Here is a 25,116-nt window from a genome sequence, read left to right as displayed (position 1 = left end):
CCACTGAGCTGCCTGCATCCCTCCCTGTGGGGGGCTCAAGGCTTTGGGCTACTTTTGAGGGCGAGGCAATTTTTCCTCTTGTTGTTGGGACTCCCAGTGCTCCCTGTGCTGGCTGCCCCCGGGGCCCGACTGGCAACTGAAACTCTTGAGTAATTGATACCTTCTATAATTGCACCTTCGAAGCAGTTGACTGGCTCCTGCGACAAGCTCCTGAATAATTGAAGCAATATTTGCAGGTTTTGCACTGAAGTACTAACAGCTGTGGTATGTTTTGATATTTATGAAGCCCAATAAATTATGGATTAGTCAGTGCAGTGAGCCCAGCATGATGCTTATTACTGCTGGAGTGCCGGAGCTGATGGTGTGCTATTCATCCTGTTTTACTTCCATTGTGTGGCTGAGTATGACTGGTGTCTATTACTGGACTTAATAGAGCTTGCTCACAGGTTGAAGTTGCAGTCCTCGAGAGCCAAGAGTGCGTTTCAATTTGTTCTTCCCTCCACAGCTTATAGAAAGACATGCTGGGACTATATTTCAGGGTCACAGGGCATTGCATCGACTCACAGATGTGGAGATGATTGTTTCTGTGGTAATGGAGATGGGTGCTAGCAGAAGTAGCAGCAAGTCTTGGCATTAAACTGGAAGTTATACAAAATCCAATCTTCTTTGCAAGCCGTTCTTGTGGGTGAATATTGTATGTCTTCTTTGGGAAGCCTCATTCATTGCACAAACTTGTCTTCATAACTGAGCCAGCACTTGTGAGATTAAACTCTTTGCTCCGCTTTCTGTTATCTGGGCAAATTGTGTTTTGTGGATGAAAATATTTTTGCTTTGCTGATAATCCAAACATATTCCAAATTTCCCCCCATAGGCACAAACTTCCCACTGGGAAGAGATAAGAAGAGAAGAAATAACTGTTCAGAGCAGCAGATGGCATCCTACCACTCAAAAGCTTCCCTGGCGCTGTAAAGTATAATAAATATATATTAGCAAATGGCTGTGCTTTGCTTATAACTGCAGTAAGCACTTTGGCAGAAAACTGAGGGGTTTGTTTATTTCTTAAAAGTGGTTTCTTTACAAATCTAATACTTGCTTTGTGCGCTTTCCCTGTTTCCTTGAGTGAAAAGAGAGATTTATAGCTGATCTGCTCACCCAGATCCATTTAGTCCACACAGCCCATGCAACGTGTGCTATCCCAAAGCGGGCGTATGGAGCTGGCTGAATAAGTTGTGCCCTAAAGTGCCTATTAGTCTTCTGCAAAAAAAAAGTTTTAAAGAAAGTCTGGATTGGATGTCTCAGTGTGGAGATGTTCAATGTAAACATCTACACTTCACTCCATGAAACCAGCTGACACTTGTCCATAAAAAACTGTGGCACTGTAACTTTTTCATAAAAGCATCTTGGTGCAGAAGTTCCCAGACCAGGTAACCCAAAGGCTCTGAAGGCAAAGGAAGACTTTGCATCCAATGAAATGTTTGGATAGGGATTTATTCCTCTTCTTTCTTTTCTGAAGGTGCTGAGTGAAGGAAGGAAGGGCATTTTGTCCTTAAAAAACTGATGTAGGAAAAGGCAGTGCTTTTCCAACTATCATTTGTTGAGCCAGAGCTGCAGATCTTTACCAAGAAAGTTTGGGCTGAGTTTCTGGCTGCCATTGCCACGTTGCATGATAAATTGTTTACAACCTGCCACTAGGCGCAAGTGAGAAAAGTTTCTCCCATTCCAATTTCCTCGTAAATTTGTGTAATTGTAAGAATCATAACAGCAAAGCCAAAAGTCTTCTGGATCACAAAGAAATCCTATGCGGTTAATGAGGTTTGAACTTAATGTTTCCTAGACTTCTACTTTCAAAAATGCCTCTTCAAGAAGAGTCTTACCGACTCTGCAGCCCACCACGCAGAGTTGGTAAGGAGAAGTGTTGATGTAGCACCAGCTCCGGTTTCCACTCAAAGTTGGGATGTTTGCTCTTTCCTCTACAAAACCACCACCACCAGCAGCTGACAAACACCTTGTTGCCAGCTTTGGTATTGACAGCCCAGGAGTAGTAATTCCTGTTCATGTTACTGCACCAGTTTCTCTGGCTTTCAGTGCAATTCTTTGCACTGCTGACTTGTGCTTACAGTTCGTATTGCCACTGCTGATTTCCCCAGTGACCTTTTCCTTTCATGAACACAGGATGCAGGATAAAATTACAGACATGGCTGGCAGCTTTTGGGTGAGAATGTGCCCCTTTCTGTCCCCTCCCAGCACTCAACATCATCATGGTTATAGTGCTGCTTGCTTCTGGCAGCTCTGAGGGTGGAGGCTGTGATGAGCAACTCAGAGCCTCTGCCTTGAGGGAACAGCCAGGAGCCAGATCTCAGCTGTTTTCAACTCACTTTGATTTCTAGACTCCTGGAGATTTCTCACTGAGGCTTGCAAGCTAGTAGATTTAAGCTTACTGGTGTTAGGCTTGCTTTTCTCATCTGCTTTTTGTGGACCTATCTTAGTGTGCAGGCTGAAAATGTCTGGGGTAGAGGGTCTCTCTGTTTTTCATGGGCACAAGGGACTGGATCTCAGGATGCGCTCTCTCATCTCTGGGCTCTCCTTTGTCTTTCCCCCTTCCTCTGGAGCACTTTTTAACAGGAGCACCTGCATGAGGTACATGAGCTGCATGCCAGACTCCTGTTATGGCTACATTGCTTTGATGAAGAAGGAGCCATTATAGGCAAACCAGCACCTTGAATTTCTTCCCATCTGTGCATCCAGATGTGAATTTACAGGGAACAAGAGTCAGGCAGAAACTGGCAGAGGACAGTCATGGTGGGTTCCTGAGTCTGTGCACTCTTTTCCCTTGTTGTTTCAGAGCAGAACACGGAGCAAAGGACTTGCCTCATTCATGTTTTGCTCTGGGTTTGGTTTTCCAGCTGAGGACTTACCCCACTTTGAGGTGCTCCCAGACGAGGTGGTGGGGAGCAGGTACTCAGCTTGTGCAGGCTCTTTACTAATATTGACTACAAAATACATGTCAGTTCAAGTTACTGGCAATGCTCAGCACAAATTAACGTCAGGACATTGGCAATAGCTAGTGCAAAGACAGTGTAAGGCCTGCATACCTTTTCCAGCAAGGATGAGAGCATTCACATCAGCTCAAAGAGTTGTTTGTTGCTTTAAGATGACCCAAAAGCTACATTTACAATGAAGGAAGGAAAAGAAACCCAAACCAGCCTTGAGGGAACCTTGCGATACCACAGGAATATGGGAGTACGATTTACTTTTGTGCTTTCCTGGGGCCTTGTTCCACCTACATTTGCTTTTTACTCTTTTTCTCTATCATGGAAATGGACATTTTGATTAAAGTTGTTGTCCCAGTGAGGAAGCAGAATGTAGCTTCTTCATTTAATATGAGACTTTTAATGAATGTCTTGAAGTGAAAAAAAGAAGAAGAAAAAAATCATCCATTTTACAAAATCCATTTCTGAATCTTACCCTTCACAGCTGCCGGCAACACAACTTTTGTAGCAGAAATTGCTGCTTACAAAGGACATTGATTATTGTGGCCAAATAATCGCAGCACTGGGAGGGTGGTCTTGAATTTGGCCATGGGATGGGGAGAAGCCGATTCCCCCACCCTGGGGTAGATGGAGGGTAAAAGACTTGTTCCCAGCTGCCTTGCACCAGTGTCAGAGTTGCTGCAGGGTTGGTTTCTCCTCTCCCACGGGTCCCTGTCCCCTGAGGTCTCTCTGCTTTCCTTATGTCCTCTTTGGAGATGATCAGCCAGGGTGACCCCAGCTGAGGATACTCAGAGAAAGAGTGTCCTCAGCCCTTCATTTCTTGAGCTGCAGTGGAAAGGCGAGATGATGTTTTTAGGTTTTCAATTACAAAACAAGCCGCAGACAGCAGTTGGTTTTCGGGGCTTGTTTTGGAAATGAAAACTCTATTTCTGATATAAACACCTGAGTCACACACTAGGATGTTTTAATAAAATACATGGGGTCACACCAATGTCATGACGTTGAGACAGTTCAAGATGTACCTCTGTTAACACTTAGCAAAGATGATGGCAGCTGCTCCCAAAGAGCAGGATCATTGTTTACCAAGTTTTCCTGCCATTGAGACTAAATGCGTCTTCCTTTCCTCTTGGGTCTGGAGCAGAGTTAGGAGGACGATGCCAAAATGGAGGGAAGCCTTGTTTCCACGTACATGCTTCCATGGCAGGGGGGTTGGAATTAGATGACCTCAAGGTCCTTTCCAACTCTAACTATTCTACGATTCTGTGATTCTGTGCTTGCTCAGTGGTCAACTCCTGGCACCAGGCACAGACAATGGGTGATGTCCTGCTCAGGGCTGTATCAAACTGTCGGATTCTTCCTACAGCAGAGGAGTGAGCCCTTCTAGGTTTTAGTGTTCTGTTTGCTTGCAGCAGCTGCAGTGGGCAGCAGGAGGGTAATGTGAGACCCTTCACAACTTAAACACCACAATGGGACATGCTGGTTGGCTACAGGCCTTTCTATGCTCACCCTGTCCTTTGTCAAAACCTGAATATTACCATATAGTCTCCTGTCCTTCCCAAACAGCTCCCTACCTTCACTCTGTGAGCTGCCTGGTTCTGCACCCACCACAAGTTTGGAAGGACTGAGGCTACAAGGTGGATGGAGGTCTGGCTGGATGGTGGGAGTCAGCAGAACCAGACCAGCATGTGTCTTCACAGCAGGTGGGCTGGTGCAATAAGAAGGATGATTAAACTTTATGGATCTTCTCTTCTTTATTTCCTTACAGCAGAAGAATAAGCACCAAGCAAAGGATGCTGGCCAAGCATGAATTAGCTATTGAAATAAAGAATTTATTTTTCTTATGGCTTATTGGGAGGGCTCACCATGATGCTTTTATATTTGTCTCTTCCTAGTTTCCAAGGGGTGGCTGGGTTTGCTTTCCGGCTGTAACCATGCCGAATGGGGAGAAGACAGAAAGATGAAGTGTGAAGAAGAGACAGGTCTTAGCAAGTGCTCTTTCCTCTGAGCCTCCAGCCTGGAGCTGAAGTTGGAAGAGCAAAATAGAAATAAGGAAAAAGCTGGCTCAGTAAGAGGCAATGATTAAGGAATTGGCAACTTGAGCTTTTCTGTTGCTTTTTCCATTTTTGCCTTTTCTTTTGCAGATGGAAAGCAGATAGTAAGTCCAAGGAAGAATGAGCACTGAGGGGACCCTCACCCCAGCCCTCTCCAAGGTATGTCCGGTGGCTTCACTGCAGCCCCAGGAAGTACTGCAGGGCTGATATGCCCTACCACCCAATATGCAAAGTTAAAACAGCCAGTGCCTTACCACTTCCACCTTGAGTGAGCTCTGAAGTGACATGAGCAAAAGCAAGAGCACCTCTCCAGATACCAGCACCAGCCTCATTTCTTTGGTCTTCGCCACTAAACACCCATTTCTCCCCATTTCTAACATCACTATCCACTAGTTTTCCCATGGGAAAGGTGTTATGGACATCCCACATATCCTTTCTCTGTCACTCATTTGTTTTCCTTCCTATCGTTCAGAGATGCAGCATTTTTTTGGCCTGAGCTTGTAGGCAGAGCTTGGATGCGTTTATATGCTCCATGTCTGAATCCATAGACAGTTACAAACATGGCTGTCTGCCTGACTTTGTTAATTAGCTACCTCTGTGGTTTCCTTCTGAAATAGTAGGCCACTGTTCATTAGTTCTCTTCCACTTTGGGATGACACAGTTGACCATTATGGCATCCAGAAATGCCAGTTAGTTGAGAGTATAAGCTTGATTTGTTTGGAGGATAAAAAAATATTAGTTACGTTTAGGTAATTCAGTAAAATAACGGCAAAGCTATTTAGTACTAGTGCAATCTGCCTGCCCTGTAGCAGTGCTCAAGCCTCTTGTTTTCTGATTTGCTGGCAACAAAGATCAGAGTAAGTGTCTACAATAGTTTCTTGGTTTTGCTGTGAAATATTGAATTTCTCTTTCTATGAATCAGTTGGTATCAGCTGAGGGGACATCCCTTTGTTCAAGCTGCCATACCTGGCTGGTGCCTTCAGGAAGCCTGTGTGCCAGGTCAACAGGCAGAAAGAGAGAAAAGGTGCATTTTTACCAAAGAGTAGAGGGTGATAGGGGTCTTCTCATGAACTGCTACTTTGGGATTGAACCCACTTCATGATACTCCACGCTTTCCTCAAAAGCAGTCACAATTTACCATAGTGACACCATGTGTATTTATTTATAAAGACTTGTTTTCACTTTTCTGATCTGCACCCTGGAGTTTGGGCTCAGTTCAACCAGGAATAGCACTTCCAGCAACTTGATGCTTATTTAAGTACTCAACACTAAATAACAGCAGTAGCAACCAGGGTGGTAAAATAATGTTTTATTCCATGAACGAACAAACACTACCATGCCACATCCTAAAGTTCTTTCTACAAAAGATTGTGGACAGAGCGGATTTTTACATTTCTCAGGTCAAGTTCATTTCAGGCTTTTGAGCCTGTTCAGTGTAGCAAAATCTGGACACGCAGCATTCTTATTGTCTATTTGGCATTTTGCCAGATAAAGCAGATTTATACCGTAGTTCTTGTTCACACAATGTCGATGCACTGTAAAGTAAAGAAGATAATCAAACCCAAACTAGGTCATTTCTGTGGTTCATCAATATATTTTTCATGATGGTCAAAGTACAACCAACATTCAAAGCTTAAAATAAAGATAATAAAAAAGACACACTAAAGAACACAATGGAAACATCATCATTGCTGTCAGGATGTGAGTTTACCCACAGTACTATGTAAAAATTAGAAACCAGCATTGATATCAAGCTGTCAAAGCAAGAAAAGGAATTACATTAATTGTTATATTTCCAAGCTAGTACTTCTAAAGAGTCCTGATCAGCAAAGAAGTGTTATCGCATGCAGGCTGAAACAAGATTAATATTGGATTGGGGATCTGACAAAGAACTGACTTACATTCCTTTATATACAACAAAATGAAATATACAGTATTAATACTGGCTGTACATTTGGTCAGAATATTTTACAAGGAGCGACACTAGTCAAAATTGTTGTGATGAAGTATGTGGAAGTGAATGAAGGTTGGGCTTCTTTCTGAGAGTTGAATGTTTTCACAAGACGTTTGAAAAGTTGCTTTGCACTGCTATAATGAAGTGTTAGGTATTTTAAAGAAAAAATACTCTTTTTTTAATTTATTTTCATTTTTATGCTTGACAAAACTAGTGTGAGCAGAATACATAATTAAACATGTTTGGAATATGCTAATCATTGACCTGGAATAAAACTAAGCCACTGACAGCATGTGCAATAAATCTCTGCACACTGGTTCTGTTTAAACAGCTTTTATGAGATGATCTGTGAAGTATCTGGTACAAATTCCTGCTACCATAGCCTCATCTAGCTGTTCCCCAACAGGTTGCCAGCAATTGTTCCAACACTAATAGAAGAAAAAGAATAATCGTGACCGTCACATATTTTTCTATAGCACAATAAAAATATCTCACTGTTAAGCTGATTTAGCTTATTTATGTGCATATTTTTCAAGGCTGCCAAATAAAATACTCAATCTTGCAGGCAAAGGCTATGCCGAGAATACTAGAGTGAGATTTCCTTTGTTTTATTCTAATAGAGTTTTTAATGTCTGAGTACTTTGGCCCCCCATTGCCTCCTTAGACCCCTGAGGTCTAAAGTTACTTGGTTAATTTGGTGTAAGGTTTTTTCCCCATATAGAACAAGCTGAGAAGCTAATATGGTAAGCATGACACCCAATGAAAACAGAAGTAAAAGCTACACAAAATTTAGAAATGATTACAGGAAGGTGAAGATGAGTATAACTGTAGTGATAATTCATACAAGTGAATTTGCATGTCCTGTAGCAATGACAAACCTTCTGAACATGCGAAAGAGCAGGTGAATGTGTATGAATCAGTATCCTTTAAAATAATTGTGCTATAATCTTTTCCATATATTAGGTTAGATTTTTTTCTGACACAGTGTGATGCTAATTGTAGTAACCTTAATGTGGATGATGGATTTCACTACTACTGCTTGACTGCTTGAATGCAGAGACATTAAATCTTTCAGTCCTCAAAGCGGTTTCTTGGGGTGTTCCTTCAAGTTCAGTGTCTTACCACTTACATGCTAGAAGTCACCTTGTGGCAAACTTCAAAAAAAGAAAGGAAAAAAAGGAAAAAAAACCCAACAAACAAACAAATAAAAGGGTGACGTTGGTTGTGATGGATTAATTTCAGACAGCAGTTTCTGCTGAGTTCACCATGCTTAATGTTCTTCCATTTAGGAAGGAGTTGCTGTCAAGTAAAGCAGATGAGCTGCTTTCAGTTTTTTTAAATACATGCTAACAACATAACATCTCTTTCTTCAGGAAAATGATCCAGTTGCATATTGTTAGAGAGATCTGCCTTGTGCTTAGCACGGACAAGTAGGGTTAATCGTCATCCTCCTCCTCTTTCAGTGGGGCTAGTGGGAGTTTGTCCTGAACTTGGAAACATGCCACAAAGAAGTTGACGATGGAGTTGTACAAATGCTGCTCCAATGCTGCATTGCTAAAGTAATGGCTTTCATCAGGGTAAATCTGCAAAGAAACAGACAAATATACACTGTTAGGAGCTTAGAGTCTCAGGACTGACCACCCATCTCTGCAGCTTGAGCTGGCCTGCAGACCCGCTACCTCTCCTCAGCACTATGTGTCTTCCTGTAGATGCATGAAGTCCAGGGTAATTCAGGCTCCACACAGCTCTGAGCTTAGACTTGCATCTTCCTTCAAAAGCAACTTTTTGGGGGGAGTATGTATTTTCCATTTAATTCCACTCTGAAAAAGTTCAGGCTAAGCAGAACCAGACCATACTTACAAATAACAGTGCTTGGTCCTTGTGAAAACTGAAAAAAAAAACTCCTCCAGTGCAAATCTTTGGAGAGAAATGGTGCTTGGTTTTACAGACTAAAGTGAGGGCTTTAAACTAAAAATGCCATTAAATAAAAAACTGAAACAAACTTGCTGAAGAAGTAATTAAATAGAAAAAATGTGGGAAGCTAAAATGAAATAGTTTAAACACAAGTTTCTATCTAAATGGAACAGGTAACTTCTGCACATGAGGAAAGAATGTGACAGAATCATAATGGGTCATCTAGATTGGGATATTGAATGGGGAAAAAATGAATTTCTAGGGCTGGATGCTTGTAGGCAGGACTGAGGTGTCTCACGGCTGCTCTATGTACCTCAATCCCAGATGCAGAATCCTCAGCTCTCTATTCAGTCTTCAACTAACCTTTGACGTCTCTCAAGCCCATCGGTGCCTTCAAGCTCCAATGCACAATGCTTCTTCATTGGGAAATGTGTAGGACCATGTCAGTCATTGTAGCACTGACCATATCTGTGCTGGGCTCATTGCTTAGCTCTCGTGTCTGTGCTCCATCCTATCTGCCTTTGGAGCATGATGGAATGAGCATATCCATCACATGAAGCTCTGCAGAAATGCAGCCAGAGGGAGCTGGTATTCAGTAAATCAAGCTTAGTAGGACTTGGGCACTGCAACACAACCATCTGTGCTGTGAGCTATACATGGTCCCTGGCATGGATTGAGCCTGGGCTAGTTGCAATGTCCTGGCTGTAGCTTGGGATGTAGCAGAGGGTAGGGACCATCCCCATGGCTGGTGGATGGGTTCATTCTGGAAGCTTTAATGGCTTGGACTTGGGCCATTCAGCAAACCAGAGATGTAATTTGGTGGAAGTAGAGGCTTTCTAGGCCAGCGTATGGTGTTTGCAGAGAGATGTCAGATTTAAGTGACATTTCTGTGCTTAACTTTTCTGGTTAATTTAATTTAAATTCCTGTTTTCCTGTAATTCATCCTGAATTTGGCATGTTGTTGCCAAAGAAAGTCAACAGGCATTAATTCTTCAGAGACATGTCTCTTAAAACCTAATTTACTGTAATTTAATAATTGTTCTACAACTGTCCAAACCAAAATAGTGGTATCAAATAATCATGGGAATATATATGAACACATTATACGCAGGTCCTATTTCTACTGCCAGGCTGAGTTTGCAAATGGCCTTTCAAAGCCTGCTGCCTAACAGCAGTTTGAGTTCAAACTGGGAAATAACTCTTCAAATATGAAAAAAGGAAACACATACTGTACCTGCAAGCTGTAATTAGCCTTTGCCCTAATAAGGTGTGTGATAAGGTCTGCAGTATGCTGAAAATGGATTTTTTCTGTAAAAACAGATTAAAATCATTAAAGAGGCAAATTTAATTAAGAAAAATCAAAGCTATCCTAAACATGTAATGAGCTCAAATGAGGGCCTAACTTACCATCAGCAGTAGCATGAATGATCAAAAATGTCTGTTCCTTCAGTAATGAGACTCTGTGTGCCAATTTGTTGATCTGTGAAGGTAAAGGTTGAAATAAGATTAAAAAATCTCACTAGAAATTAGCAATTTATACGAAGTAAATAGAAGTACTTAATTCTGTTTGATACTTCATCACAAGGATAACAAGCAGACAGCAGCACAGCATATTCTCTTGGCTACTTGAGTCAATCTAGAGGTAAAATAACCTCTCACCCTGTCCTTCCAGTCTCAATATCAGCAGCAGGAAGAGGTCAGAGACCCTCATCTGTTCTGATAATAGTCCTTCACTAAAAGTCTGAACTGCAGAACACATGGAAAACGTCAAAGTGAATTTCCAGTGAATTCAAAACACTGCTGAAAAGCGTGCCCAGGTGCCTGTGTCTAAGAACTCTTCAGAGAGCTGGAGTAACTTTGGTACGGTTTGAAAGCCAACCTCCATGAGCTTTGACAGGTCGGGGGAAGATATAATACTAAATTCAAGTGTCCACTGCTGTAGGACTTAATTAATGAGTTCTCTCATCCTCAGATTGATGGCTGCAATGCCTAGGCTGCAATGCCTAAGCCTTTTGATGGTGTATGCACGTCTTGCACTCTGTTCTTCGTCTATATGGCTCCTTCCTTTCTGCTGCCTCAGATGTAACCTACCATAATACAGATTTTTTGGAGTCTACATCAGGTCTTGAATTACATGACCTCCATAATGTCTGGTCCACAGGTTAGGAGCGGTTCTTCTGAGTGATTCATGGTTCAACTATGGTGTGTAGGAGACGTGTATCAGCTAAGGGACTTGTCTGGAACAGTGCTGTGCTCTGTGGAGAGTTCAGGTGCTGTTCCTAGCAATTAATCCCAAGTCAACCAAGAGTACCACTGTTTGCTTTGGCCAATTTTTCAATGCGCAAAGAGCATGTGACAATTCAAGGCTCTCAATTATGGAATATTTTCCCTTGCTTTCACCTCTACTGACCTGTCTTCAAATATCTAAAAGGACAAAAAGAATTTGCAATGATCATGAGTGCAAAATTTGAGAGACAATGAACTCAGTGTTTAGACAACCGGGAAAAAGCTTTCACTGCAGGGTCACAGGGTGCTACCTGCCTTCACTGTGAGAAAACAGTTTCAAACTATTGCTGCCTTCATGTCTTCTAGCTGAAGACAAAGCTTTCTAAATAACAAATTTCGTTTGTGTGACTATTCTTTATTAGGTTTTTCCTTCAAGTAACTGAAGCACATGAACCAAGTGATCCCATCATGCACATCAAACAATATCTTCGTTAATTGGTGCCACGTCTCCTTTTCCATGTCCTTCTCAATTCTGGCACAGAGTTCCGCCTACCTGAAATATCTCATCTGTTCTTACTTTGAAAAAGCCAAGAGAAACTGAGCTTCACTTGACTTTGGGTCAAAAATTGTGTCTCATTGAGAATCAAAGTGGCAAGACTATTGGGATGAACTTTAAAGGAGGTTGTGACATTGTGTCCACTTGGCACAGCTGGGTCACTCAGCCTCAATTTGTAAAACTGGAATAACCATATTTACCCGATTTAGAGAGGCAGGCATGAAGACTAATCAATAAACCCCATATCCATTTATTACTATTAAGACAAAAAAAAAGGCTGGAGGACACCCTCAGAATTTTACTAGCAAGTCCCTCTGGTATATCCTTGCTCCTTCCCCAAAAGAGAACATATGGAGGAGGAGTTAAAACCCAATTCACATTTTATTAAGGAAATGCAATGTCGATGCAGTTACCTCGTATGCTCTGTCATCAATCCCATGCAAGCCCAAGTATCTTTCAGAGAAGGCTGAAGCTTGAAAAGAAAAAATGAAAACATCTCTTTCAGTCATAGGTAAGTACACTGGCGCTTCTGAGTCAAATACTAAAATAGACCTTTATTTTCTAACATTGCCCTAATTACAGAGGACATATTTCTAAAAGTTTTTGAAAATGTGCTAAGGATATGCATAATACCACAGTCTTTCATCATCACCATGTATTTATGGTTTCTAATCAGTCACAGAAGAGCTTTATTTTCCTTTCCTTAATGCAACTGAAATACAAGAGAAAAAGCACCATCATGTTGTGTCCCTTTCTCCTTTCACATGGGACCATCTCCACCAACAGCTGACTGCAAGTTCCAGCTGGCCTAAGGGATAACTGTACAGGACCTGAAGGCCAGCTTAACATCACTGACTTTCATGGCAGTCTCCTGATTTTCACTGGCACTAAGTACAAAGGGAACTGGTGTCCCTGAGAGAAAGGACTGCCACGTGCAGTGGAGTATTGCTGTGGGAGAGAGAACGGGGCAGGCAGACTGGACCACAGGTTGCATGGATGGATGGTTCAGGCAAGAATGAAGCACATTCAAGGCAGTCATGGAGGTTAGTGGCAAAGGCTGGAGGGGTTTAGAGCCAATTCTCCTTTGTTTAAAAGGAGTGAGTAATAAAAGTGATTTGATTACTCTGACTACCACGTCTGGTCCTACTGGTGCCAGCAAAATTGCTCTTGAGGGAGAAACAGGGTTTATCGCTAGTCCTAAGAAGACACAAAATACAAAACAGGCAGGATCTTGGGGAAGAAAGAGAAGATAACTGGGAAAAGGTAGGGCATAAACATCATACGCGGTCAGCATGAGGGTCTGTGCACTTTCGGATATGGATTACCATATAGTTTGAAGTCTGTCAGTGGGGAGAGAGCAGCTCCACAAGCGAACACCTGGTTCTCTTCACCAGCTGGAAGCATATAAGTGCTCAGGTAGCCACCGTAATCCTGGAACAGAAAGTGGGCAGTGGTATTAGTGGTCCTGCTGTGAGGGGTTATTGCTTATTGGTAGAGAAACACAGTAGCTGAGACCTTCCCCTGAAAAACACAAAACAAGGGACATCTCCCTGGCTTTGGCAGATGAGGCTGAAGATGAGCTTTACACTTGTACTCTCCTGCAGGCAGGAGGGTTGTGTGCCCAAGAGCTTACCTCTTTTCATCCCACTTTATGGCTGTAGGTCTAACCAGATATGACACCTTTCCAAAATATTACTCCAGTCTTTCTCTATTTAAAATGGACATCACAATTTCAGTGTCTGCTGTCAGCCTGTTAACAATTCCCTGCAGAAATGCTGTACATATGTAGAGATACCCAGTCTAAGCCTGTATCTCCCACAATAAACAATTTCAACTCACAATCCCTTTCTCATTTCAAACCATGGGTACTTTGCAATTGCTGTTTCTCAGTTGAGCACACTCTGTGGTGCAAATCAGCGTCAGAAATCAATATTGTTGTTGTACATTTGTTCAACACAAGCTAGATCTACCCACATTGCCACAGGCCTTAAGGCACAAGATGAAAATAAAATTAAAGTCTGCAAGGAGAAAAAAATAATTTATCTGACAGCATTTTTCTGACAAATAGTCACTGTCAGCACTTGAAAGTCAATTAAAAAAAATAATTGATTAATACATTGATAAAATGAAAGCTTTCATCTTTAACATCTCTGAGCAAGAAGCGGTCTATCTCAAAAATAAGTAATAATAAAAATGTCACCACCAACATATTCAATAAATCAGGATTTAGCTCAGCTGCTTATCCACATCAGACAACTAGGAAAGCACAGAGGAACAAAGGGAAAACATTACCTTCCCAAACACACCGACTCGCAATTTATCAATGTAATGCTCCTTCAGCATTGTCCTAGAATATGAGAGAGGAAAAACAATGGATTAAGTATATTTTCCCCTCTAGATATAACACAGTGTGATTTTTATCAGCTGGAATTTGGGGTGGCAGCAGAAAAATCATAGAATCACAAAATGGTTTGGGTTGGAAGAAACCTTAAAGCTCATCTAGTTCCAATGCCCCTGCCATGAGCAGGGACACCTTCCACTAAACCAGGTTGCTTTGAGCCCCGTCCAACCTGGCCTTGAACACTGCCAGGGATGGGGCAGCCACAGCTTCTCTGGGCAACCTGTGCCAGGGCCTCACCACCCTCACAGAGAAGAACTTTTTCCTAATGTCCAATCTAAATCTCCCCTCTCTTGGTTATGGATCAAGCCATTACCCCTTGATCCAGACAATCTAAATTCACACTGCTTTTACGTGAACCTCTTATTTAATCTTGCAACCTGTTGCAACCAAGCAATGGCAACAAATAACCTGCACTACCTTGGAAAGTCATAATAAAGTCGATGCTATTGAATTGTGATTATGTGGAGAATAAATCTAACAATATGACATGACTTGACGTTTATGCACTTTTTTTTTTCTGTTTTAAAAAGTGTAAGAGTTTAAAGCTGGATTTTTTCCAACTACCAGGCCAGCACAAAAAATAATGTAGGTGCTGAAGTTCAAGCTTACTTATTTGTAGCTGTATGACTGTACAGAGCTAAAAATAAATAGGTTTTGAACACATGATACAGATAAGTCTGCTGTAATTTAGCCCTGTTTAAAACTTACTTCTCTCCCTCTGCACTGCTGGCGTGAGCTCTATCTCACATGCCATCACTTGATCACAGCTGTATGACCACATTGTCCTTCCCTCCCATCTCCTTCCTCTACGCAACGCACCATTAAGGCAACCAGGACTAATGAGAATCTTGGGTTAACTATCATTAATGAATTAATTTCCTCAATAACAATGTCATTCACCGGACAGCTTCCAACTGATCCTTCTCTTCCAAAAAGCCCAGCCTCCTCTTAACCTCATGCAATAGCTTAGTGCCTTGGAAGCCACTCCCGCGGCCGTCAAACTTCAGCACGATGGCGTTGTGAGAGCTGACCATGACGCTTTCCCACGTCACCTCAAATCTCTCCGTTACGATCTGGCTGCCGGGTGTCCCATCTCTGAAACAGAAATAGGCATCAAGCAAAGGCAAAAGCATCAGGCATGGGCTATATGCCCTCCCGGAGCTGTGAGCTTGCCATGGTAATGGGACCGGCAGCTCCCACATGCATCATAAGGCAGGGCATATTTCAATAAGCGAATGCCAGCCTCTGCAGTGATGATGTGCAGAAGGCTGGTTGTGTGTGGTTGGTGTGAGTCTGGGGTGGAAACTACAGGTTGGTTTCTGCTTCCCTCTTTGCACAGCGACTATCACTGCACTAAGCTGAGCTTTGAGGAAAGCACAGCAAGCACATCACTAACTAGGCAGGATCCTCCTGTGAATAAACCAGGGCAGCAATACAGAGGTCGGTTGAGTTTTCCCTTTCTACACCTGCTCTAATCTGTATCTATTTTCTACATTCCCCAAAGATGGTATTTTTCTGCTGGAGGGATTTCTTGTGAAGGGCATGCCTTTGGGGTACACTGGCACTGCCAAAATATGTTGGATGAAGATTGCACACATCAATCGTCCTTTTCTTTACTGGCAAGCACTGGGGTTTCATTCACCCAGCCCAGACCTTCCCACTGGGTTCTCAAGAGCAGCTGTAGATGGAGCTATCAATCACTTCTGTCACCACTGCTTCACTCACGTACAGAGAGAAAGGACACCTTTAAAGCTGTTAAAACTAACAGCTTAAAAATGCCACGACTGACCCAAAATTGGTGGGTAAAGGGAAAGGGCAGGCAAGACTCCCTCTTCACCCTTCTGCTTAGAGTCGGATCCTGTTCAGGGGAACTGTCTCGAGAAACATTGACCCCACTTCAGCCAGACAGCTGGGAAAAATCAAGATATGACAATGATGATTAATATTTTAGGACTGGTATTAGTGTAGAGCATCCCACTGGTGCTTCCATCTACTTCTTGTCCTTTCTGGGGTTCTTGGAGACATCAGGCAACTCACTGCATGATTTTAATGTGCATGTGGCTTCAGTCATTTGCATTTATTCAAGTGAGACTGAGGCACATCCAGCTTCAGAGGCAGCCTAATCAAGTGCTGTTAGCTTGATGAGTACCAATCTTCCTCAAGCACTTGTATAATGAAGTACATTTTCTCTGCAGTAATTTTGTGATGTAACGACACGCTTATTGCAGTGTTTTTGTCCTTCATGGAGGGATGTGCAGGATGGTGTTCAGGCCTTCATCAGGCATTCTTCACTCCTGCATGAGGCTTTTCTCTTGTGGGCTATTCCCTAGCAGGGAGCAAGCAATGCAGTGGGATGCAGCCAGGGCTAAACAGGCTCCTCCAAGGTCAGTGACTTCCCTCCCCCAGTTTCTTTGCAAATTGCCAGAAAAAACTCAGTAATGTGTATTATTGCTCCTAAGTGTTGCATAAAGAAATACCCATCTGCTCTGCCTGCCGGGAGAAAATACTACCTACCAAACATAAATGTTAACATGGAGATCTTCAAAGATTTCTAGCTCTCTCTTTACTGTCACTTCAGGGTACACTAGCATTTACATGGGAAGGATTGCTGCATAAGGGTGTCTAAAATTGATGCTGCAGTAAGGCTGACTGCATCCCACTGTAAAACTACCTGTTAAACACAGGGTGAGAGCCCTAAGCACTGGGACAGAAAGTCAACATCCAACTTTTACTCCTTTCCCTCCTGTTTCTGCAACTGTACATGGAATAATTTTACAGAATCCTACAATCCACTCAGAGGATTTCACTGGGGCACTCTCCTGGGCCCCAAAACCTTTGGCTCAAACACAGGAGAGAAGGGACGTATGTCTAGCCTCTCCCAGCTTTGAGGTGAGATCGGGATAGGGACCAACATGCTGGACTTGATGCTAAAGCTGAGTGGCATTCCTTGTACGAAACATATCTTAAAAGGGTTTGATCATGGACAAGGTTTCCATGCTGCCCTCATAATATGAACAGAAAGAAAGAATGAGTAGAACTTACACAACCAAAAGCAAGGGGTAGTGTGCAGTGTCCGAAAAGGTGGCTGGCTTTAAGATCTGCATTGGTAATTCTAGGGAAAAAAAAACACAACCCACAAATGACGACATGCTTCAGTGTGGCAGCACTGCCATAACCCGTAGATTTTTCTGGTGGTTTTGCCACTTATGAGCAGGAACAAAACAGCATTTCATCAGAGGCACTGGTAAATAACACCTTAGAAACACATACATTGTCAAAGAAAAGACCCATATTACGATAGCTGAGGTGACAAGAAATGTAAATAGTGAGTACAGCACGAGCTGTTCAGTCATGCATCACTTTCACAGCATTCAATTAACATCTGGCAATAGCTATAATTTTCCTTTTTGGCAGCTGGAAGAGTGACACAGTCAGAAATCAATATTTCAGGGCAGAAGAGGAGGGGGAAAATTGGTGACGAAAATGATAATTGAAAAGCCAATTAAGTATGGTGGCGGGGGGAGAGAATGAGATTATTTTGCTAAAATAGTGTGAAGACAGATGGAGAAACATGTATTTTAATCCTAACTTCCAAAGGGCTTAATTTTGCTGTAAAACAGGAGGTAACTGTTCTGAAGCCCACGTTGTTATACTGGTACTGAACCGGAGTAAGTGAGAGATGTGCTCACCAAAGCTTCATTTAACTGTCCTATGGCTTCATACCCATAGCCAAAAATGCTGCCATACAAATGCTTTATGTATTAATGAGACCACATCTATTTTTAAAATGTTAACTACAATCCAGATCAGCAAAGGCCTAGCAATTAAATAGGTATTAGGAGCATTTTCAGTAGATTAATACACAGATTAACTGCTTGGTTTAAGTGGTTTGCTTTGCAATTATTGTCTGACACTCTGCCTAATTAGTTATTCCATCTGAATGCTAACAGCTGCAAATTGGATCAATGGCCCAGGGACAGCCAAAAAGGCCATCCTTTGACTTTAAATACAACTGAGCACTATGTATAGTGTTCCCAAGGCTGTTAAGCCCAAAGCTTTCAAAATACAGGGAGAGCACAAAAGGACAGCCACGTGGCTGTGGCCAGCTTGTATTTGTTGCACACACGTATATATTTTTGGTTAAATGAGCAGAATTGCATTTCAGTGATACCTGCTGTTAAGAAATTTAGCATCAAGATGAGTTATTCCTAATAAGCTGCTAGTGTCACTGCGAGTTGGCTCACAGGGGGAAAGATGTGATCTTTATGACAGCCTCTTTCCCTGTCTTTTCCTGCCCATAAGGCCTGGAAGTACGTCTGTTCTTGTTATTTTATGCACTGGTTTATGTTCCTAATGCCCACATGGCAAGCAGAACATTTTAAGGCCATTATTATCATTTTCAAATGGCAAGTGTCTCTCAGCCTTTGCTTTACATTTTATAACACCTCGTAATGGTTGAAATTAGTAACCTGCCATCCACCACGCCTCACTGCTTCTGTTTCACTGCATCCAGTCTGAGATGTGCCCTCCTTTCTGGCATGGGAAATACTATGGGTCATACTTTCAACCCAGGGTCTTTGGGGTTTTTTGAGAGTTGCCACCCAATGTACAAACTGGGTTTTTTGGGAGCCATTGCACAACTCTGAGTATGTGGATTTTCCACGTATAGGTAAGTTATCTACATACAGCTAGAGGAGATGCTTTTTAGTTTGTTTCAGGTACAACTGGAGAGATAGGCAGAAAATGCTGACGCTTTGGCTATTTGCCTCTAGGCTTTTCTCTCTCTGGCATATAGATATGTGGGGAATGATTATACATGTGGCACAAATAAAGCACCAGCTGCAGATATAAACTGCTCCAAGGTTTCTGCCTTCTCTACTCCAGGTGAAATCTCTTTTAGCTTTTCTCCTAAAGCTGGTTTATTTCAACCCCCAAATGATACAGCTTTGTTAGAGAATTCTGAATGACTCTGATGGGCAGTCGTTGGAGAGTTGTCTTCATTCACTGCAGTTCAATATTGTATACTGAAAGGCAGTCACAGCTGTAGCCAGCCACCTACAGTATCCCACTTCAAACCCATAATAATACACCAGTCAAGCTAGGGAAAGTACCCTGAACAAAGGGGGAACTACACAGTGTCATCTCCCAGAGTGGCTTTTTCTACAAAGAAAATTCTAAAAGGAAATAAAACCACCAGCCCAACCCTATAATTTTGCTTTTCATCTGATGCATTCGCATTAAATCCTGTCTCTGTAATAACCCCCTTATGCAGCACTTCCTAACAGAGTGCTTTGCAAACTGAGTGAGTTTATTGAGAACCAAAGTAATTTTTCCTCCTGCCAGTCTAGCCAAGATGACTGTATCATTTCACAGCAATAGCAGTGAAAAAGAATAAGAAAGAGAGAGGAAAAGTGCTACTTACTGTAGTCGTCTATCTTGATTTCCATGTACTCTACCTTAGGCATTTGCCTGTCATTTACAGCCAGCTGAACATTTTCATTTATCTCCAGCTCAAAAATTTCTGAAAGAAGAAGGACAAGATCACAAAAACTATTGGCATCACTTGTGAAAAAGCATTTTAACATTTTATAGCCATCTTAATATTTGCAATGCAAGTTTCCTTTTGAAAGAATTTCCTTGTAGTCCTCACAGATGTCTAATTCAGTTAAGTCTTTGAAACTCCTTTCAGGTTCTGCATTGGCAGAAAGCTATATCCCTGAAATCAGTGATATTCAGCTGATTTACAGCAGATGGGAACGTGACCTTCTGTGTTGAGACATTATTATGGGTCCCACTCAGACATCTAACTGCCATGAAAAGCTAGATATCCTCAAGTCCATGCCCAAGTTTTGCACACGACAATTGGGGAAAGGGAGGAAACTATGGAGGGCTTCAGGACAAGGTTGTGCTGCTACACAAGAGAAAATCCATGGGAAGGAAAGCCATGGGGAGAGAAGAGTGGATAAAGACCATACATACAAACCTGCAATGTCAGGTTTTGGAGCAATCAGGCTGCATTTGAACGAGGGCATTATCTCTGCCATGTGAACCCAGGGAGGGTTTGAGGTTTTGTACTAAATTCTGCATTTCATTGTCTGTAACATTTTGAGACATACTGATAAATAGATGGGTAACCCAGGCTTCTCAAATCATACTTATGGTACCAGATTATCATGTGCTTATTGCCCATCTCTGCTGAATAGGCAGGCACAACACGAAAACATGCCCTTCCCAGTTAATACATTTCACAGTCCTTTCAGCAATAGGATATTGGTTCAATGACTATTCACTCAGCTTCTGAAAAGCCAGACTCATCTCTATTGAAACCACAACCCCCACAAAAGTGCCAAATCAACAGCCTATTACGTTTAGTTAAATATTAAGATTCTCATTTAATTATGGCACACACAAGTAGCTTTATCAGCAGAAAGGGGCTTGCCACGTAGGGGAATTTAGTCAAGCCGTTTTATTTGTTCATATAATTGCATTCACAGAAAGCCAGGAAGACTGTGGAGAAAATAAAAAAGATTGGCATATCTCCTAAAGGACTTTCTTTTCTGCTTTAGGACCACAGGGAGCTTGAGTCTGTGGTGTACAAATGGTCATCGCTTAATTAAATGTAAGCACGCTATAATATTCAGTGCAACTCACTATTATCAGATTATTGCAGCATACAGAGGCAAATTCCCTTTGTAGAGCAATGGGCTCATAGTAAATGAGCAAATTCAGTAACATGCAACTGTCAGTTGCCCTTTATGCAAAAGCAAAAGAATGAAGGGGAGAAAAAAGGAAGCAGGGGAAATGCTAATTGTATACAAAAAACCATGAATTTCAGTAGGGGATGTGTTCTGTGCATGACTAGATTGAGTTCTTTATGTAATAAATGCTACACGTATATTTGTCAAAATAGACTGGTCTTGGTGTGGTTTATGCTCCTTTTTCAAGCCCTTCATTTGCTGTTTCTGTTTTATAGTAACACTCATTTTATTCACCTAAAAGTATTTTACAAAACTATACAGGGGGCTATAAAACAGCTCATGAGAGCTCTATGCTGTACGTGCTGTTATAGCCAGTCAGCCATCTCCATGTCTATGGTAAAATTAAGATATTGTGTTGAAGGGCGGGGGGAAAAGAAAGCAACTTTGGAGCTACGAATCAGAGCTAAGAAACTCTCCTGGCCCTGTGGCAACACCCTCTGTGGGATGAAGAGCCTTGAGGGCACCACCAGGGCTGCTCTGGAGGAGAGGGCACTGCTGAGGCCAGGTCTCTGCTGGGAAGAAGAACAGCTGATACACTCTTGCACAGAGACCGAGGTATGAGTGATCACTGGTGCAGAAAGACTGAAAAGCTTGCAATTTCTGTCAGTATTACTTAAAGAAACAATTCTCATATTTATTTATATCAGAATAGCTACAAGTGCCAACTTTTGCATATTTACAGCAAAAGTAGTTTCACAAAGGACCAGACCAGCACATGGAGCTATATACCTAGCCCACTACTACCAGCAGAAGCAACCCTGGCTTCACAGCAAGAGCCCTCCTCTGGACAGCAAAATCACTCAGCTCCATCATGGCACATTTATCTGGAAATTATAGGCCAGTGAGGAAACAGAGTCGTGAGGAAATTAACCATTTATCTCACAGTCACCCCATAAGCAAGATGATGGCAGATGGCCTAAGCCATGGGCCAGGGTACGTTGTGCTGCTTTGCTTGGCAGTGAAGATGTCAAAGGACAGTCATGCTGCAGCATAATACTTTAACCTAACTTGTCCCAGGATGCTGCTAAATTTTGTGCATGTCTTCCTCTGCAAACAAACATTTTAATTGGAAAGTAGTATGGAAAAGATGGATAGATAAATTAGAGTTAAATGTACAATACAGCTCATTAACAATACTGGACACTTGATGCTAGGTGGAACACTACTGAGTATTTGTATTCTAATGGCAAAGAATACAATATGCCACAAATCTGATTTTAAATTTGATTTTAAAAATAGCAATCAGAACTTGGGGGTTCGTTCTGCACGTCCTGCTTACAAGCAAACTTTTCTAGGTTGGGTAAGGGCTTGAAAAGCATGTTGCCAACACAAACTGAGAAAACAGGGAACACACAGGAACTGTATAAAGCAAGAGGGATCCTGTGTTTTTTTTCTTACATGTGCTGGTGCTACAGGAGTCTTTCCTTTGACAATTCCCACCTTCAGTGGGAAATGAAGCACTTCACAGAAAACCTTTATTTTAAGAGCCAAATTCCCTGCTTTGCTCTGCTCCTTTGCAGAGGCAACAGCAGCAAGTTGCTGTAAATCCAGTTAAGTGAAACTGATACCTGCCATAAACTGATACCAATGTACAAAACAGCTAGAATAAAAGTGTCGCTTCTCATTTGGCAATGCCTGAAGTCCCTAACTGCAGGTTAGGGCTGGGCTAAGATCTACATTAGGCTGGGCTAAACTCTGTGTTAAAATGAAAGATAAGGGCCTCCCACTAAAATGACAGGAGCAGATGAATCCTGGTTTCACATGAGACTCAGTCCCACACCCTATTATGAAGTCTCCAGAGACTCATGAAAAAGAGTCTTTGTTTAAGACTCCTGTATAGAAGGGACAGAGAAGGGCTGTCTATCTGAGGCTTCCTGCCATGCTGACTTGGGGTGAAAAATGGATCTCTTTGGATAATTTGTACTGCTATAGGTATGAAGGAGGAGCCACAGAAATCTCATGGCTTTCTGGACTCTAAAGAGAGTCCTAACCAAACGGGAATGGCTACAGCCAGTGAAAAGATTTTGAGGAATGAAACCTGTGTATTTGGAATAATTCCAGCTTCACATTGGTGTAGATGTGAGTCATCAGTATGAAAAAGCCTTACCAAGCAGTAAGTGCTATACCCCCATGAATAGATCAGGAAACCAAGCAGAGGTACTTGTAGGACTCGCTCCTCTGTGTTACCTCTCTCAAACTGGTAATCCGTATCAGAGTAATTTTATTAAAACCATAGATTAAACTAAGTATTTCCTATTTTTGAGTGGGACATAAGCCAGAATTTGTGGAAGACTAACAAGAAGACAGAGATCTGACTATGCACATTTCTTTGAGAAAGCTGGTAACAAACATTTTGAAACCACTGGGTTTGTACCCCAAACAGCAAGCTGTTGTGATGGCAACACAACAGCTCTGAAACTGCCTTGGATATGCAGAAGACTTGTATTTAGGCATAGTCTTGGCTCCACGCTAGTGTAAGTTTACCAAAGAGCAGCTATATCTCACTGTCCTGCATGGCTACTTTTCCCTCAAGAATTGCAAAGCTCAAGCCCATTCTTACTCTGTGCATCGGCTGTGTAGTGAACAGTCACCATCGGGACACGGGGACCTTGAAAAAAAGAAGAAAAGAACTCGGTTAAATTTCTATCAAGGCACATACAGACTCATGTGAACCTGGTTTTGACTTCTGCGGAGCTGAAGACTCCTGAGACTTGTTTTCCATGCAAGAGTAATCTAAAAAGCAAATCACCCTGGTATTATAAAGAGTCTATGAATAAATGACAGTACTGTAGACTCGAAGACATACAAGGTTTCAAAGCCCTTTCCCGACAGACCACTAAATGCATCTTTCCCTAATTTGTAAACATTATAATTAGCACAAACACAATTAAATCACTTGCTTTAAAAATTATTCTAATGACACCCTAACATCACAGCAAAGCATTTACATTTTGTATGCTTTGGAGAACTGTTGGTGTTTTGCAAACGTTTTGGGTTTTGTGTAGGGGTTTGTCTTTTTTTTTTTTTTTTAATTAATTAACATCGGTTTGTCTCTCATACTAAAAAGACCACATATGCTGTCTTAAAATGCAGCATTTGGGTATTGAAATCAGTCTGTATTACACAAAGAGGATTATCATTATTATGCAATGCGCATGAGTGAACCACAGAATTCGTTGCCATAAGATACTACAGTGTTTAGCATGCTACAGTCTTTACCACAGGATGCTACAGTCTGCAGCACAGGGCGCTGTAGGATGCTATAGTCCTTAGCACAGTGGTGTGTATTCAACCTCTTATTCTGAAAGTCACCAAGTGGCTGCTTGATAGAAAAACAGGGCGGTCCATGAGATTAGGTTCATTTTGTAGTTCTCAGCTTCTTTCTTTCTGTTTTTCAATTATCATTTTCTGGCTTGGATACAAGATACTGGTCCAAGATGAGCTTCAGTCTGACCCAGTACAGCCACTCCCATGTTACTACCACACCTGTTCGTAGTTTTTCCAACGAGTTTGACAATACTGCTCAGGAAGGTGATAGAAGCACTGCAATGATGAAGTGGTTAATTCTTAACCTCAGAGGTAGTGGTTATATTACTTTTCTTCCCTTTCCCCATAATGTAATACCATGCAACAGCAGCAAGCATGAGCAGCTGGGGAAAGATACCTGTATGACCAACTAAGCTTTTAACAGCAGGGCCAGAGGGTTCCCATGCTGTATGTGAAGATCATAGATCATAGAATCATAGACTTACAGAATCGTTTAGGTTGAAAAAGACCCTCAAGATCATTGAGTCAACCCATAAACTTAACACTGCCAAGGCCACCACTAAACCGTGTCCCTAAGCACCACATCTACACATCTTTTAGATACCTGCAGGGGTTGTGACCCAACCACTTCCCTGGGCAGCCTGTTCCAATGCTTGACAACCCTTTCGGTGAATAAATTTTTCCTAATACCTAATCTAGACCTCCTCTTGTGCAACTTGGGGCCATTTGCTCTTCTCCTATTGCTTGTTACTTGGGAGAAGAGACCAACACCACCTCCATACAACCTCCTTTCAGGCAGTTCTAGAAAGCGATATGGTCCCTGAACCTCCTTTTCTCCAGGCTAAACAACCCCAGTTCCCTCAGCTGCTCCTCACAGGGCTTGTGCTTCAGACCCTTCACCAGCTTCATTGCCTTTCTCTGGACCTGCTCCAGCACCTCAATGTCTTTCTTGTGACAAACCTGAACAAAGTGACCCAAACCTGAACACAGTATTTGAGG

At 42.1% G+C, this 25,116-nt stretch overlaps 1 protein-coding gene across 4 annotated transcripts in view; it reads right to left on the bottom strand.

Moving 5' to 3' along the window:
- Positions 1–6,333: 6,333 nt before the first annotated feature.
- DPP6 (dipeptidyl peptidase like 6) overlaps positions 6,334–25,116 on the bottom strand; it is a 560,201-nt gene continuing 541,418 nt past the window's right edge. For 3 of the 4 annotated variants that reach the window (XM_030488693.1, XM_030488709.1, XM_030488702.1), the window contains exons 17-26: positions 23,411–23,458; positions 19,515–19,613; positions 17,135–17,204; positions 14,993–15,187; positions 13,984–14,038; positions 13,017–13,122; positions 12,105–12,163; positions 10,317–10,389; positions 10,144–10,217; positions 6,338–8,578 (exon numbers count right to left, since the gene is read on the bottom strand). In XM_030488693.1, the coding sequence (XP_030344553.1) occupies positions 8,432–8,578; positions 10,144–10,217; positions 10,317–10,389; positions 12,105–12,163; positions 13,017–13,122; positions 13,984–14,038; positions 14,993–15,187; positions 17,135–17,204; positions 19,515–19,613; positions 23,411–23,458 (926 nt within the window). In that variant the 3' untranslated portion in view covers positions 6,338–8,431. Of the gene's footprint in view, positions 8,579–10,143; positions 10,218–10,316; positions 10,390–12,104; positions 12,164–13,016; positions 13,123–13,983; positions 14,039–14,992; positions 15,188–17,134; positions 17,205–19,514; positions 19,614–23,410; positions 23,459–25,116 lie in introns of all 4 variants that reach the window. The other variant, XM_030488690.2, reaches the window with a different exon arrangement.

Source organism: Strigops habroptila, chromosome 1 (assembly GCF_004027225.2).
Source record: "Strigops habroptila isolate Jane chromosome 1, bStrHab1.2.pri, whole genome shotgun sequence".
Classification (NCBI taxonomy): domain Eukaryota; kingdom Metazoa; phylum Chordata; class Aves; order Psittaciformes; family Psittacidae; genus Strigops; species Strigops habroptila.
The sequence above is the reverse complement of the archived record's forward strand: the minus strand, read 5'-3'. Positions and strand labels throughout refer to the sequence as shown.